Genomic DNA, 16528 nt, shown 5'->3' on the forward strand with positions numbered 1-16528 from the left:
TAATCAATTTTTGTAGTAGTGTGACCTATATATATCCTCACTTCGGGAGTCTACAGGCTTGAGTAAGAATTGGGGAAATATTTAAGGACCCCTATCTAGTACTTTTAATTCCTTCACTCTAATATAATTAAAATATTTTGTCTAATTAAAATGATGCATCACAAAACGAAAGTATAATTGCAGACTGATCAGAAACCTAGCTAGCAGTGCCATGATACAATGGATCCATCATGATACCTGGCCAACTGTACGGGCCTGCAGCTCTCTACAGCTGAGTGTAATCACCCCGTTCGGCTGGTGGTTAAGCCTCCAGCGCTACAGTACTTCCCTCTCACATCTCTCCAGCTCCAGCCTCCAGCCAACAGTCAGGTAACAGTATTTTTCTCTCACAGCACTCCAGCTCTAGCCTCCAGCTCCAGCCTGCTGAACGGGGTGAATTTCTTCATCGATCTGTCATCCGGGCGCAGCATGGTCCTATAAACAGCTGAAAGCACATGATGGTACCATTTGTAATAAGACCATATGCACTTGATTGCAACAAAACCAGACTTAGCCACAGACGAAAAGCATTTGTACAATAATCATGTTCCCCCAAGCCCTGTTTTCCTTGTGAAAGAAAACGATGAAGAGCATAAATCACAGTTAATTATAAACAGGTATTTTAATTGCGGACTAATTATAAACAGGTATTTTATGTTATCTCTTAATTTGTAACTAGTTAATGTTATTAGTTAAAGTTATGAAACTAAATTAAAGTCAGTTCTTCAGAAAAAAAAAGTTTGACTCATAGTTAAATACCATATACTAGCGTGCAGTGTGCACCGATATAGAGATAAAGAAAACTGAAATTAATAATAAGTAGAACAACAGGCAGAATAAAGTACACACATCATGCATGCATCTGCGGAGCTCAAGCTCTCGATTATATACGCAGTAGCCCTAACAAGGTAGATTAAACGTGGCTTGCAAGTAGCTAGCAAACTGGTGGCCGCTAATAGCTAATTAGGCTTCGCTTTAGCACGCCGGTGAATGCTATCAGCAAGATGCGAAGTATATATCTCAGGCTCGATTGAAGGACAGGCTACTACTCTCTGCTGTGTCTAGGTCCCTTTGTTCTGTGAGACTGTACTGCAGCACATGCATGGACCATGGAGATCGAAGAAATGCCAGAGAGAAGAAAGGGGAAGAAGACTAGAAGAGTAGCAAAGAAGAAGAAGCCGTGATGTCATCAGTAGGGCCCACCTGGGCCCACAAGCCTTCATTCCCCTCGCCCACGCGCGACGGAAAGGAGAGCGACCCCGTCCCTTTTTTATACTCGCCACCTCCTCCCCCTCCTTTCTCCTTCATTCTCTCCGTCACCGGCCTCTCCAGCACAAAGCGCTCCTCCTCAAGCTAGCTATTTATTCTTCCAAACACAAGCTCGCTAGCTTCCGAGAGATCAAGAGCACTTGCATACACACTATCATCCTCTGACAAGAGATCAGTAGATCGATCATCGAAGGTGAGTTTCAAGGTTTCAAATTCCTTGTAGTGGATATACATGGCTTGGCTGATCAATCGGTTGAGGCGTACGTTCATGTGTTGATGTGTTAGCTAGCTTGCCGGTTTGGTTTTGTTTGCTCTTTTCTTTTCCTTCTGCTTGGATTATTGTAAGTTAGTTTGTATTGTACTAACTGATAGCCGGTGTATTTGAACGGGTTGTCTTTTATCCCCCATATATTTTACCCTCTTCACGATCTCTTCAATCTTCAAGAATCCAAAGATACACACCCATCGGAGCCAAATTGACCTATACTACATATAGGGCGCAGTGAGTGGATCATATATATATATATATATATATATATATATATATATATATATATATATATATATATATATATATATATATATATATATATATATATATCCAGGAAGCATACATATTTGCCCCATGAATGGATCCTCTTAGGAATGTGTGAAAAAAGGGAAGGGAACATATCTAGTGCAAACCAAGGACCTCGTGCAAACCCGTGCAAACCTACTAAACAAAGTTTCAAAAAATTCTGAAAAAAATTATGAATGTGCTTCTCAGATTACATCATCTATATATAAAATTTCATGGTCAAATTCGTCTTACTCTAGAAGTTACAAAAAAGACAAATTTGAGATGCATTTGAACCATTATTATTGTCAGAAAATTTGTCTTTTTTGTAACTTCTAGAGTAAGACGAATTTGACCATGAAATTTTATATATAGATGAGGTAAGCTGAGAAGCACATTCATGATTTTTTTCAGAATTTTTTGAAACTTTGTTTAGTAGGTTTGCACGGGTTTGCACTAGATACGTTGCCAAAAAGGAAAGGGGTAGTATGAGAAAATACTTAACTACAGGTATATTTGTATTTTTGGAAACATTGATAAAAAATCATATGGACATTGTTGAATTTGCTCATAGGCATGCAAATATATGTATTCTAGTGACTTTTTTCAAGCTATAGTCAGGATGACAAAATCAACATGGCTTAACTTTACATGTTTGCATATAGGTATAGCTAGTTTTCCGTTCAGCATCCTGGTACAGCCAAAATAATAGGTAAATATAAACCTTTTATTTGGTGGTTAATTAATCTAGCTAAAGTTTATCTGTGAAAATCATCACAACGTGTGTGAACGTCCTCCTGACTGAGCCCATGTACAATCATATTTTCATCTCTCTTCAAAAACTCATGATGGATACGCTTCTCTCAAAAAAAGCATTAAGCATGCTCATATCTTTTGCTTTATTTTACTTTTCACAAAAAGATAATTAATGATTAACTGCAATCAGAAATGATTTACATATTGCCAGCTGCACTTAATTAGATAGTAAGCATATTTCGTAACTCTTAATAAGGTGGTTAGTTGAGTCCATACTCTTGTGCTTCAGAAGAATGATATGTTTTGCATACATGATCATCTTGGGCATAAACTAAAGAAGATATATACATGACATTATTGTTGTATTGTTGAACATGTTTCGATGTAAAATACGTGATTTCATTGCATGCGTTGTTTGGTACAATGGGAATGATGTAGAAGGTATGTGTTAGAATGTATTTATGAACTGATCATGAAAATATACGTATATCCAAGAATATAAGCTCACCGGGAATCAGTAACTACAAGGGGCTCTTCCCTCTGAGGCATTATTCTATATATAGCTAGCTAGGACCACTATCTATCTCTCACCCTGCCTCATGTAAAACCCTTTTGGCAGAGGTGGTGATTTTAATTTGTGAAGCCTATGCATGATCTCTTAATAGAAATTTTGAGGATTCACCTCCTACAAGATTGGTTCCATCATTTCATCTTTGTATATACTACCTTCAACCGGATTTATCTTGCTTCTAGGACTTCGGTGCGGTCTCCAATGTAGAACATTCACCACTGTGTTTTTTTAAGAAGTTCATAATAAGTAAAATTGTTACATGTAGATAAATTTTGATTAAGAATCCATTAGGCTAAGATTATCTTTTCATGTGAGAAATCTAAAATGCTATAGTATAAGATAAAAGTTCTAAGGTGCAATTATGCTTAGAGTTGCATGCTCTTTTGTTCAAAGACATGGCATTATTGCCAAAGGGGAAGGTAAATAGGTTTTTGGTAAGACCTTTGAGGAACACAGGAAGGATGGTTGAAATATACTAAACTGGTTTTTGGAATAAATCTTGTTGAGAGAGATTATATGCACTTATTTTTCATCCGGTTGTGTTGCTATCATGGACATGTCATGCATCTCCCGTTCGCTTTAATGAACTCACCATACATGCACAAGTAGACATGTATAAATTCCTGCATTTAATTTCACACAACACGAACTAATGAAAAAAAAGATGAGGATGGTGAATCTCCCTACTTATGATTTTCCTAGTGGGGCAGGAAATATGGAAGGAGATCCACTAGTGATGACTGAATGGAAAGTTAACTCCCCCTGTCATGCAGTCATATGCATGCAGCAGCAAGGCAAGGCCTGCACCCCACAAGAGGCCAAAGAGGAAACATCAAAAATGATTTACTCCCCATGGCCTCTGGAGCTAGCTAGCTAGCTGTTCTCCTCTCCATCCATCCTACACGGTGCAAAGGCATGCCTGTGTGCCCCATGAGCCAGTCACACACACACACACATTGCATTGCACTCCCAGCACTGCAGGGTTCCCATGCAATTTTTTTATATCATCAGTAGTGTAGTAGCACAGCAAATAGAGGCGCATGTAGGCAGGCCACAAATGAACGGGGTGGCGGTCTCCAGTCTCCTCCTGCTGAGGCTGTGCCATGGAATTCCTCGACAAAGGGACAGCGCGGTCAGAGGCAGTGCAGGGCAACCGAGAGTCCCGGGACCCGGCTGCTGCCTAGCTTTTCTCCTCTGTCGTCTCGTCTGTGCATGCCTGCTGCCTGCCTCCTGTGTGAGTGTTTGTGTTGCCTCGCGCGCCCGGCGGAGGAGAGGGACAGAGAGAGGGTGCCGCGCGCGGATCACTAGCTTTATCTGCAGGCCAGGCCTGGTCCAAGAAAAGAGCCGCCCTTCCTCACGTTTCCATACCCTTTAGTTCTCCCAGCCCCACCCGGCCCAGATCTTATCCAAGGATTCTCTTTTTAACCACGACGATGACCCGGCCGCAGGCATGCAAAGCAAGCGCGTGCGTGAGCTAGCTCTGGCGGCCGGCCGGCCGGCCGGCAAAAACCAGCAAATGCCACCATCAGCTTTTGTTGTTTCTAATACTAGTACAATTTGTGCCAGTTTTCGCTAGGCTAGCTTATTACCATGCATATATATCAGCCATTTCATGAGAGCGTGCATTTTGGTAAGCATGACAAGGGGATCATTAACACTTCCTAATTAACCAACCTACTATTAGCAAGTGATAACTAGATGCTCTTTTTTTTTTGAGCACGTGATAACTAGATGCTCTTGTAGCTTCAAGAGTGCCCACAGATTCTGGGACGTGCATTCACATCACTGCTTGTTCACTGCAAGTTGCGCACACCGGCCGGAGGCCGGGCCGGCCAGACCACGCATCCTGCGTCTGCAGTGGCGCTATAATTCCCTGCTCACCATAGCCCACATGCCTCTGATTCCACAGTCGAGTCGACACTATCATTCGCAGGCCTGTAGCTCCCTTACATTTGTCCCTGCTGCGCCCCAGCCCTGCCCAGGCTTTGCCGTACCTTGTCCTATATCCTACATTCCTACTGCCTACTACCAGCTACAGTGTCCAGTGCAGTTCCAGCAGGCATGGCTGCTGCTGCTGTTGGCTGGAGGGAGCTGTAGTAAATTTTTCTAAAGCACTGAAACCCATACACACTCTGCTGCCTCTTCAGTCTAGTCTGTCTCCACAGTAGCGCTGCATGCTTGCTGCTCCCTTCCACTATAAAGAATGCAGGCTCGCATCGAATGATGAGAGCACTGGCTTGCCGTCTTCTTTCTTTAGAAGATAGGAGTAGCGCATGCATGCCACTCGCGAGCTATATCATTTGCATTAGGGGCTGAGCGAGGCGTCGCTGAATCTGATGCGCTCTCATACTCAGGTGGTGGTGCTGATCATATGGACTCCATGGAATCATGCGTGCCCCCTGGCTTCAGGTTCCACCCCACCGACGAGGAGCTCGTCGGCTACTACCTCAGGAAGAAGGTGGCCTCCCAGAAGATCGACCTCGACGTCATACGCGACATCGATCTCTACCGCATCGAGCCATGGGATCTCCAAGGTATGCTACTGTAGCTAGCTAGTCGACCTGACGCAGGGTTTCAATTCAGAGCACGCATTTTTTTTTTTCTTCTTGTGCGAGCTTATCTTAATTTTGTGCCTGTGTCTGCAAATTGAAGAACACTGCGGGATCGGGTACGACGAGCAGAACGAGTGGTACTTCTTCAGCTACAAGGACCGCAAGTACCCGACGGGGACGCGGACCAACAGGGCGACCATGGCCGGGTTCTGGAAGGCCACGGGGAGGGACAAGGCCGTGCACGACAAGAACCGGCTCATCGGCATGAGGAAGACGCTCGTCTTCTACAAGGGCAGGGCGCCCAATGGGCAAAAGACCGATTGGATCATGCACGAATACCGGCTCGAGACCGACGAGAATGCGCCGCCTCAGGCAAGCTCTCTACTACTCCCTCATGATCTCGGCAGTAGTGATCTACCTTATATAATTTTCCCTCGTAGCATAGATTGCGCTAAGCATACTCGACCTAGCTTCTCTTTATATTCTACTACTCCAAATTCAAGTAGGCACTTCTCAACTTCAAGCTAGCTGATGATTCTTCTGCGCTCAGCAACTCTAATAATAACCTTTATTTTATTTTATTTTTTGCGCAGAACCTTGATCTAATACTAACTTAACTAGCTGACAATTTACATATTGGAAATCTTAATTTAACTATTGTATTGGCTGGTTTAGCTTATCTGCAACCACCTACACTAGTTCTATATATATATATATATATATATATATATATATATATATATATATATATATATATCTTCAGGCTTCAGGGTGGTAATATAATAAATATGTAATATAATGCAGCAAGTGATTAGCAATATGCATGTTAAAGCTTAATGTCTCAACTGTAGAGACCAACAGATCTTTCTAATAAAGTAGTAGTGCGCATAAATCTGCCGAGTCCAAGACTCCAAGATGCATGCGTGCATGTCTACCGCATTCACCACTACTGATGGACCATACAATAGATCAGTAGCAAATAAAGCACCACGTACAGATGCTCCCGTTACTTTCTAGCTCTCACAAGATGAGCCTCCCTTTTTGTGAGACTTGACCATTATTGAAACTTCCAAACACTTCCATTCTTCTGACCTCACCACTAACTGTAACTTTTCCTATTGAAATGCATGCGCATGCATGTCCTGCTAGTTAGGGTTTTTCCCAGTGTGAACGTTCTTGCACGCGCCATTGTTAACGAGCTGTATGCAACTACTAGCTACTGCTCGTACTCCTCACAGTACCAGTAATGCTTAATTCAGCACTCCAGCATCAATCACAGTAGTAGTGGAGATAGGATAGGCAAAGGCAATTGGCTGAATATATACCTTTTTTTTCTAACTCCTTTAATTCCACTACCTTGCAATTTGCAAATTAATTACATCTCACTTAACAAAATTAACATCGTGTGGTGCAGGAAGAAGGCTGGGTGGTGTGCCGGGCGTTCAAGAAGAGAGCGGCATACCCCGCACGCACCATGGCGATGGCATGGGACTCCAGCTACTCCTACCGCGAGGCCAGCGTCATGGGCGGCGCGGCGGCCGCGGAGGCGGCGGTGTTCGTTGACCCCAACGTGGCGTACGCGCAGATCAGGCGGCAGTCCAAGAGCGCGAGCTTCAAGCAGGAGGCCGAGCTGGACGGCGCCGCCGCGTTGCTGCAGTACTCGAGCCACCTGGTCGAGCTGCCGCAGCTCGAGAGCCCATCGGCGCCGCTCGCGCCCAAGCCGAGCCAGGCGTCGTCGGCCGATGAGGTGGACGGCGCCGACAGTGGCAGGCGGGGGCGGGGCAAGAAGGCGCGGTCCGTCAAGATGGCCACGGACTGGAGGGCGCTCGACAAGTTCGTCGCGTCGCAGCTCAGCCCCACGGAGTGCGGCGGCGGCAGCTTGGAGGCCACGGCGTCGGCGGCCGCCGGCAATAATGTGGGCTCGCATCATCATCAGCTGGACCACGGCGAGGACGATGACATGGCGGCATTGCTGTTCCTCAACAGCGACGGGAGGGAGGAGGCGGAGAGGTGGACGGGGCTGCTCGGCCCGGCCGGCGGGGACGGCGGCGACTTTGGACTCTGCGTGTTCGAGAAATGAGTAGTGGAGGGGGACGGCGCGCCGCGTGCGCGTGCTCGTGCAAGCGGTGGCGCGGAGATGCATGCATATGGGGATGGTGCATGTGATATATTATATGATTATAGCTGAAAGTTGGTGCTCTCTTCTTTTTTTTTTTCCTTCTTTGTATGTTTCTCATCAACAAATGTGATTGTAATGTTCATCTGTCTCTGTGCAGAGTCATAAGATGCATGGCATTCAGGCCGATGCATGTGATTGTCTTTCGGTTGATGTGACCTAACATGCATATAGCACTTATGGTTTGTCAATGGCTTCGTCGCCAGCTACGGCGTAGAAATAGTAAAATATTGTACACAATAGTCGCAAGGTATGTCAAGAAAAAAATATTTAGGGGTTGTTTGGTTGCTAGCCACATCCAACTTTAGACAAGTTTGACCAAATTGGTAGGTGTTTAGTTGGTAACTAAATTTAAACAAGATTCTTTTGGGCTCTATATGTCATAGACAAGAAAAAGTGTGGCAAGATTCCCTTACCCAAGAAAAGTGTGGTGGCCAAATTCTTTGCCACACATGCCTAATTTTAAGTATGGCAAAGTGTGGTTGGCAACCAAACAACCCCTTAATCCCCTTGAAAATGAAAGTTGCTCGAGAATTTGCATGCATATACAAATAATATGCGTTCTTAACAGTAGTCTGTGTCTTACAGTATAGTGAACCTTTTTTTTATTAAAAATGGTATTTATCTTGGAGTGAAATGCAGTAGTCTTTAAAACTTTTATTGATTCTAATGTGAATCCACAGAACTCTGAAAATGAGGTTTTGTCCTTATTCCCTCACCAATACTAGTGTTCACTCCAAGTGGAAATCTACTAGGTTCTTAAACTTTTAAATGACAATCTAGTAGGTCCTGACTGGTTGTGAACCCAGATTCCCACTTGTAACGAATTAATAGCCAGCTTACATCCTTACTTTAACAGATTGTGGGACCTAGTGAAGATTCTACAAAGTGCATTTCACTCTTTAACTTGTCTACCATGGCTAATAAAGACAAATTCAATTTAGAACTCAGTACTCGAATTATCCATGAGCAAGTGTTACTATGAAGATCATTCCTGTCAACTTGAACGAAGGTATAAAAACAAGATCAAGCTAAGAGCGGAGCAGTATTTGTCCCTGATAGAAATTATAATATCTATGGTCTTAGAATGAGTGCAGTTACAAACATTTAACATTTTTCAACAGAGATATATCATACGTACAGCAAAGACAGTTTATAATGTTATCGTTTATATTCTAGTGATTCAAGAAACCATTTCTAATGTAATAAATATATAGAGCTAATAAAACCGATTGCCGAAATGACATATATATAGTATATTATGAAAAGAGTGTTACCTGAAGAATATCTCAAAACGCCTCCGTAATGACTTCAAGAGATTGCGTGCAGTGCGTTCCGCATACTGGTGCTTCCATGCAATCTTCCTCTTTCAAAATCCAACAAAGCAACAAGCAGCTAGTGATTGCTGTGAGAATCAAGCAAGTCTGGTCATCTGGTGATAGAAGAGAATATTTCATCAGGCTAGCATTTGTTCTGAAGGTGAATAAATCAAATGCATCATTCCTGATCCTGGGCCTGTTCTTCATCAGAAACAGATTTTCCTAAGCGATCAAGGGATCGAAGATTACGAAGAAGTGAAGAACCCGTGATCACCAGCACAACCCGAAGCAGCGCCAACGCGGCGGGGCGGGGCGGGGCGAAGGCGGCGACGGCGACCGGCCCGGCGGCCGGTTTCGCCGAGGAGGTTAGGGCACCGGCGAATGCATATGGGCCTTGATGACAAAGCCAGAAGCTGCCTTATTAACAATTAGGACGGCCCATTTACCGGGTGGGGGCCTGGTAATATTAGAAGAGCCCGCTTCTCAATTCCGGGCTTCTCAGCCCAGTTGTTTCCAGTCTTCTCGGCCGGCCGGTTCCATCCACCATCGGTCCAGCATCAGAGGGAGGAGCGGATCTCCGGTGAGGTCGAGGGATGGCGAACGGCGGCGGATACGGGTGGGCCCTCGCTGCGGGCTTCAACGCCGCGCTCGCCGCCATCTCCGCCAAGTTCTTCGCTACTCTGGTACCACGACAGACGACACCAACCTACCCCCTCCTCCCTCTCTACCGCTCGCAATCCCTACACGATCTGAGATTCCTTTTTGGCTCGGCGTCGGAGCTTCGGGCTAGTCAATTTACTTGGATGATGAGTTCATGGTCATGATTATGAATTGCTTGTAATCCCAAATGTGTGCCGGAGAATTTGACTTTAGAATTGACCCTCTCAGTTTGATGAACACAAATGGAATCACATGAAGAAATGAGGCGCTGACTTATGATGTGCTAGAGTAGTAGTACGTTTCAATTCGTGAACAATACTGTACCTCACTAGTTTATACTTTATACCAACCAAAGGGGTTCGTTCCCTGCTTATAGTGCAGAGCAGGTAGAATAACCAGTGTAAAGCTGTATGCTAACCCTGGTACTAGCAGCTATCTAAAACAAAGAAGAGAGAAACCAAAGAGAGAATTGCTTACATAGCATTGGCAGCTTTGTCCCTAGAGTTTTTCTTGGAAAAGAAATGGAAACATTATGCACTCATGGAAGGAGAAAAAACAAGCATCTGCCTCTTTCAGTTAGGGAAAAAAAAACTATTTCTTACTAATGTGCCTGAGCTTTCAGTTCCCTGCTTCATGGCACAATTTACACTGTCACTTACTCTGATCTCGTCTAACTCAGCTGCTCAAATATGGTATGGTGGTACTTTTCAACGTGACAATGTGGGGGTGTTATGTCAACAGCCTCAAAGCTTTGTCATCCCTCCAGGCAACTGTCACAAACTTTGCTGCCAACTTCATCTCGTCAGGGCTTGCAGGGTATTTCCTGTTTCATGAGCCCCTGCCTTCTAAGGTAACATGGGAATTCTCCTCTTTTTTTTTGCGGTGCATCGTAAGGATCATTGTGTCTCCATTTATTTGTTACATTTGTGATCTCTATCAAAATGTCCAATTGCCGACCTGAACTGCTTCTTCCATGGTACAGGAGTTAATGTATACTAGAGGAGTTAGAGACTGATAATAATAGTATATTGGAACCCCTATGTAGGATACCAAAAAAGATGTCATGGGCATGGCACCAATTACACTGTCACTTACTCTGATCTCATCTAACTCAGCTGCTCAAATATGGTATGGTGGTACTTTTCAACGTGACAATGGGGGGTGTTATGTCAACAGCCTCAAAGCTTTGTCATCCCTCCAGGCAACTGTCACAAACTTCGCTGCCAACTTCATCTCGTCAGGGCTTGCAGGGTATTTCCTGTTTCATGAGCCCCTGCCTTCTAAGGTAACATGGGAATTCTCCTTTTTTTTTTTGCGGTGCATCGTAAGGATCATTGTGTCTCCATTTATTTGTTACATTTGTGATCTCTATCAAAATGTCCAATTGCCGACCTGAACTGCTTCTTCCATGGTACAGGAGTTAATGTATACTAGAGGAGTTAGAGACTGATAATAATAGTATATTGGAACCCCTATGTAGGATACCAAAAAAGATGTCATGGAGTGTGGAATTTCATCATGTTTGGATAGGTGCATTTTTCCTTTGGCCTTATGTTTTAACCATGCAAATTCGTCCTTGTTTCCTCATCATGGTCAAAGAAAGCCTTTGAGTATTGGTATATTATATGATGAGCCAAATGATGTCATGACGAAAGAGATTTCCAATTTTAGTGTTATCTCTTCTAACAGTGGTTTCTTGATATGTACAACTGATTCATATAGGACGAATAACACATTGGAACCATTAATTGCTGGACAACAAAGATAATCTAGTGCATCAGCATGAGCATTAATATATAGCATCATCCTGTGCATCCTTATGTGAAATACTAGTGTACCACATGATCTATATCAGCTAATCCTTGCCAATATCAACAAACTAACTAGTGCAAGACTCAGTGCAATTTGGTGTCTTTATTAATTATTATAATATGTTTCCTTTAAAGACATGATTGTCTTGGGATTATTTTGTGATGCTTAGCACAGCTTTTTTTCACATGGAAATGTGTTTATCCAGTGGTTTGCAGGTGCCAGTCTTATCATTCTTGGTGTTTTTATCCTTAGCAAATCAAGCATAGAGGAGAAACAGAACACGGACTAGGAGGAAGATTTGACCATTAGTGTTAGCTGAAGCATAAGCTGAAACTGCTTATTCTTCTTGTATTGTATGTTCCCATAGGATGTTTGTCCATCCCAATGCAATGAGAAATCGGGCCATGACCTTATCAGTCGGTTAATACAATGTGCCTATTATGGTCTGCAAGGTCCCACTTGAGCTCAGCTCTTTCCCTATTAGGATGAAAGTCCAGCTCTTTACTAACTGAGATGGTTCTTCTGCATTGAGATTTACCACTGCCATTGTATCAACAATTAGTGTTAGCTGTAACATAAGCTGAGCCTCTTGTTCTTCTTGTATGTTTTTTGTCCATCCCAATGCAAAGAGAAATTGGACCATGACTTTTTCAGTCGGTTAATACAATGTGCCTATTATGGTCTGCAAGGTGCCACTTGAGCTCATCTCTTCCGCAATTAGGATAACAGCCCAGCTCTTTACTAACTTAACAGAGACGGTACTGCTGCATTGGAATTTACCACTGTCATTGTATGTATATGGTGGGTTGCTTTTTTATTTTGGTTTCAAGGTGAGACAAATCAAGCTGTGGTAGTATAGTATCATCCGCAGGAGTTTGTCACCTCTCCCCTGTTGAATTTTGGTATGGCATTCAGACTGGTCTATCAACTGTTTCCAGACATCTGCAATCATGCCGGAGCTGCCACAGGTGATGATGTGCCTGACATTCATGTGGCTAGTGCCTGGACGGTGCTTTCACGCTAGCGATATCTGCGGCAAGAGAGGTGCAGATCAATTGGGCTTTCGACAGATCGACTAGGAATCGAGCAAGTGCGGAATAGCGTGGAAAGGCTTTTACCCGTTGAAGGAAAACATCTTGAGGAGCTTTCAGCAAGCCGATCCTCACTTTATAAAAAGTTGCTTACCAAGGAGTAAACAGCTTGTGATTCGAAGTGCTGTAGGTCAGACAACGAACGGCAGATGTCACGCTCTTCTCTGTTTCATCTGCACCATTGCAGGGGGCGTACGCCAGAACACCGTGTCCTGTGTGCGTTCTTCAGAAAAGGTGGCGTTATCAGAGGTGGCTGTCAGGCAGTAACTTCTTCTGATCCTTGAACTGGAGAGGAGCCAGTGAGCAACACCATAATCCGTGTGCCCCGTTTAATTTTCAAAAAAGTTCACACAGAATCAGTAACATCGAATCTTCGGACACATACATGAAGTATTAAATGCAGTTGAAAAAAATAACTAATTACGCAGTCTAACTAATTAGCACAAGATGAATTTTTTAAATCTAATTAATTCATAATTAAATATTATTTATCAAGTAACAACGAAATATGCTACAGTGCCAAAAACTAAACTTTTTCATCAACTAAACACACCCGAACGTCGAGCCAGCCGGAGGGGCAGGGCACAGGGCAGGGCATGCAAGCGGCTGGATGACGTGGCGTGCCGCGGACAAACAAGCACCAGCGATTTCAAAGCTGGTCGTGATCTGACGTGGAAATAAACTGAGCAGCTGGCAGCTGGAGGGAGGAAGTAAAACCCCGGTGGCGCGTCGCGTGAGCGTGAGGCGCGAGGCCTGGGCTGGCCTGGCCCGGGATTGGCGTCACCAGATAACCCCGCCCACATGACCCCTCCCCAGCTGCCTGCGCTGCGCTGCTGCCCTTCAATTCAATTCCCCGCGTGCTGTGCCACCAGTCGACGCTCACGTCGTCATGGCGCAGCGAGAGGCGGCGGCCAAGGCGGCGGGCGGCGGGAGGAGGCCCGCTGGGCACGTCGTCGACGTGGAGACGGGCGGGGAGCGGGTGGAAGGGCGGGCGGCGTGGGCGGGCGCGGCGGCCGTGGCGGGGGTGGGGCTGGCGGGGGCCGGCGTGCTGGTGTGGTGGGCGCTGGCGTTCCACCCGGCGCACCAGCAGCTCTGGATGGTGCCCGTCGGCCTCGTCCTCCTCGGCACGCCGCTCGTCGCCTGGCTCTCCCTCTTCGCCTCCGGCGCGGGACGCTGGCTCGGCCGCCTCCGCGCCGGCGACGGCCGCCCGCCCGCCCCCGCCCCCGCCGTGGTCCTGGTCCCGGAGAGATGAACCGTCCATCTCCATCCATGCAGGTTCAGTAGGGTGGGGTCTTGCTCTTGGTCTTGGTCTTGGGTGTACATTTTTTTTTTCTCTTCGTTCCTCGTCTTTCTTTGGTTCTTGTCATCATGTCATGGCCGGCCGGAATGTGAATCGGAACACCAGTTTGCTCGTAGCAGTAGCACTACTACGGGAGTTTACTCTCTACTGATTTGCGGATGATTTGTTGATTGTTTAATACAAGCAGATTTGGTTGGTTGGCAGCCGTTTCAGAACGCGGGATTTCCATTTGAATACGAAATTAAACACCCCCCCTGCAGAATTTGCACTTGAATGGATTTTAGTTGGCCAGGTAAAATGAAATGAAATAATATATATATTGTGGATGAACTGCCATCTGCACTGTCAGGCTCAGAGATACTTTGAAAGTGAAAATATACTAGTAGTCTCGTTACTTGTTGCGGGCGCGGCGGCGATGTGCTTCCCCTTCACGATAACTCACGTTTGAATGGTAGCAAACCCAAAAAATGTCACGAGCAGGGAAGTGCTCTGTGGCTCTTTGATTAATGGGTTCCTTTGATTAATTGTAGTATCTGGTGTGACATCTGGGAATGGACGTCTTGGGGGCATTGTAGATCATGATGGCCCAGACAAGTGGGCGGACGGACGGCGAGAGGTTATTATTATATTATTTATATAATACCAGGAGTGTCTGTGCAAATCTTGCTCCATCAAGGCCTCGGCGTTGGCTTCGGTTTACACCTGCCTGGCCCACATGTCACGCACACGCCGGACGCACCACTACTTTCGAATCTAATGCTCCATCTGGGTCTCTCGGATTGTGGAAGGATTTGGACGAAAGCTTTGTCGGGTTGTTCAGCTGCCATGGATCTACTACTAGTCATCTATATAGTACATGCAAGCGCGTACTACTCCTATATCTATATGGAATGTGACAGAATCGGATGAGGAAGACGGTTGCATCGATGTGAGCACGGAATGAGCATCTGATCCTGTCAAATTAAAGCAGCTTGGTCAGAGAAGAGGGCGGTTCTGTATGTAGCCTGCGTAACGGACAGCCGAGGAGGAATCTGATGATCTCAAGCACCCCCACTTCCACTTGACCATCGATCCATCATCCTACTAGCCGCTTCAAAATGTGGAGCTGGAGCATCTCCTTCCTGAAGGCACCACTAGCTGCTAGGACATGTCCGCGTCACTCACCTACCTCTCTATCGGAGTCAGAATTCATTCGGTTTCCATGTGTTGATTCAATTGTTGTGTCTGCCCCCTTCTTTCTTGGGATGATGATTGATGACACACCGTGCACGCTGCCGTTGGGAATGGAAGCGGCGGCATGCATTGCAGAGGCCTCTGCCTCTGCGTCTGCGGGTTCCGATGCCTGCTGGCTACTCCAAATGGAAGCTGCTCCGGTTTCGAGTTACGATGACGCCGCCCGCGATCACGCACGCAGGCCGGCAGGCGAGCGCGGCGTCGGCGAGCGGCAGGCAGGCAGGCAGAGTCACGGGCGACCACCTTGCGCTGCCATCGCATCGCACGCACTGTTGTTGGATCACAGCATCTTGGAATGCAGCTAACCTTGAAAACAAAAAGGTTTTTTCAACCTTTTTTTAGAGGTTTTTTAAAACCTTTTTTTTAGGGTAAGAGGTTTTTTAAACCTTTTTGGGGCGACGACAGACGAACGGAGCCATGGCCCATGGGGCTAGGCTTTTCTTTTGTGTGCGGGCTAGGCCCACTTGACGTATGTGATGGATTGTCTCGGGCCCTTTCCATGGGCTGGGCTTATTTTACTCGGTTGCTCGGCTATCCTATCATCATCATCATCAAGCAGGCCGAACCACCGTCAGCCAAGAAGAAACATGGCCCAATCAGATTCGGATGATTCTGCGGCAGCAGAGCAGCGTCCTCCTGCTGCTGTACAAGGGCAAGTGTCTCCTCCGAGCATGCATCTCGCTCGTGTCCCCGTCACCATAATTGACGCCCCCAAAAAGTCCTCCTAATAATCAACCTGAACGCAATAATGCATGCCTGTCCACTTGATAAATCAATCGCGATCTCAATAACGATTATTATTCCTACAGACACCACGCTATCCATGGGTGTGTGCGTGAGAGGCGGTGAATCCATGGCCGGCGTGAGCGAGACACTGGGCCAGACAAAGGCATGGCCCATACCGGCCTGTGTTGCGTGTGGAATTAGTTGTGGCGGCAGCGCGGGCGAGTCGACGTTGGAGGGCGACCACCCTCGCCCGCTGCATGATTGATCGGGAGGGTGGAGTGGGGGAGTGGAGGCAGGCAGGCAGCCACTCGATCGATCGTCACCGGCGGGATCCCAAGCCAGCGACGCGCACTGGCTGAGGCAGGCACGGGGTAAAGATCTCGCTGGCGGATCCGAGGCCGTGCCACTCGTGTGTGCCCCGGACCGGTCATTCTCTAGTAGTCAGCGGGGCCCGCCGCGCATTTTGTA

General features: G+C 46.0%; 2 protein-coding genes across 4 annotated transcripts; both read left to right on the forward strand.

Annotated features, from left to right (window-relative positions):
- Positions 1-1362: 1362 nt before the first annotated feature.
- Positions 1363-8073, forward strand: LOC120691530 (NAC domain-containing protein 37-like). 2 transcript variants are annotated; one of them, XM_039974610.1, is made up of 4 exons: positions 1363-1501; positions 5546-5725; positions 5844-6115; positions 7158-8073. In XM_039974610.1, exons 2-4 carry the CDS (start codon positions 5563-5565, stop codon positions 7821-7823), a joined length of 1101 nt encoding a protein of 366 aa, XP_039830544.1. In that variant the 5' UTR covers positions 1363-1501; positions 5546-5562; the 3' UTR covers positions 7824-8073. The 2 variants fall into 2 exon arrangements, with proteins under 2 accessions (XP_039830544.1, XP_039830545.1); XM_039974611.1 differs by lacking the exon at positions 1363-1501 and having other exon boundaries at positions 4959-5725.
- A 1655-nt stretch (positions 8074-9728) lies between these two features.
- LOC120691531 lies at positions 9729-12398 on the forward strand. Of its 2 annotated transcripts, none has more exons than XM_039974612.1 (3): positions 9729-9921; positions 10578-10748; positions 11916-12398. In XM_039974612.1, exons 1-3 carry the CDS (start codon positions 9832-9834, stop codon positions 11997-11999), a joined length of 345 nt encoding a protein of 114 aa, XP_039830546.1. In that variant the 5' UTR covers positions 9729-9831; the 3' UTR covers positions 12000-12398. The 2 variants fall into 2 exon arrangements, with proteins under 2 accessions (XP_039830546.1, XP_039830547.1); XM_039974613.1 differs by lacking the exon at positions 10578-10748 and adding an exon at positions 11014-11183 and having other exon boundaries at positions 9734-9921.
- Positions 12399-16528: the final 4130 nt, after the last annotated feature.

Source organism: Panicum virgatum, chromosome 9N (genome assembly GCF_016808335.1).
Source record: "Panicum virgatum strain AP13 chromosome 9N, P.virgatum_v5, whole genome shotgun sequence".
Classification (NCBI taxonomy): Eukaryota; Viridiplantae; Streptophyta; class Magnoliopsida; order Poales; family Poaceae; genus Panicum; species Panicum virgatum.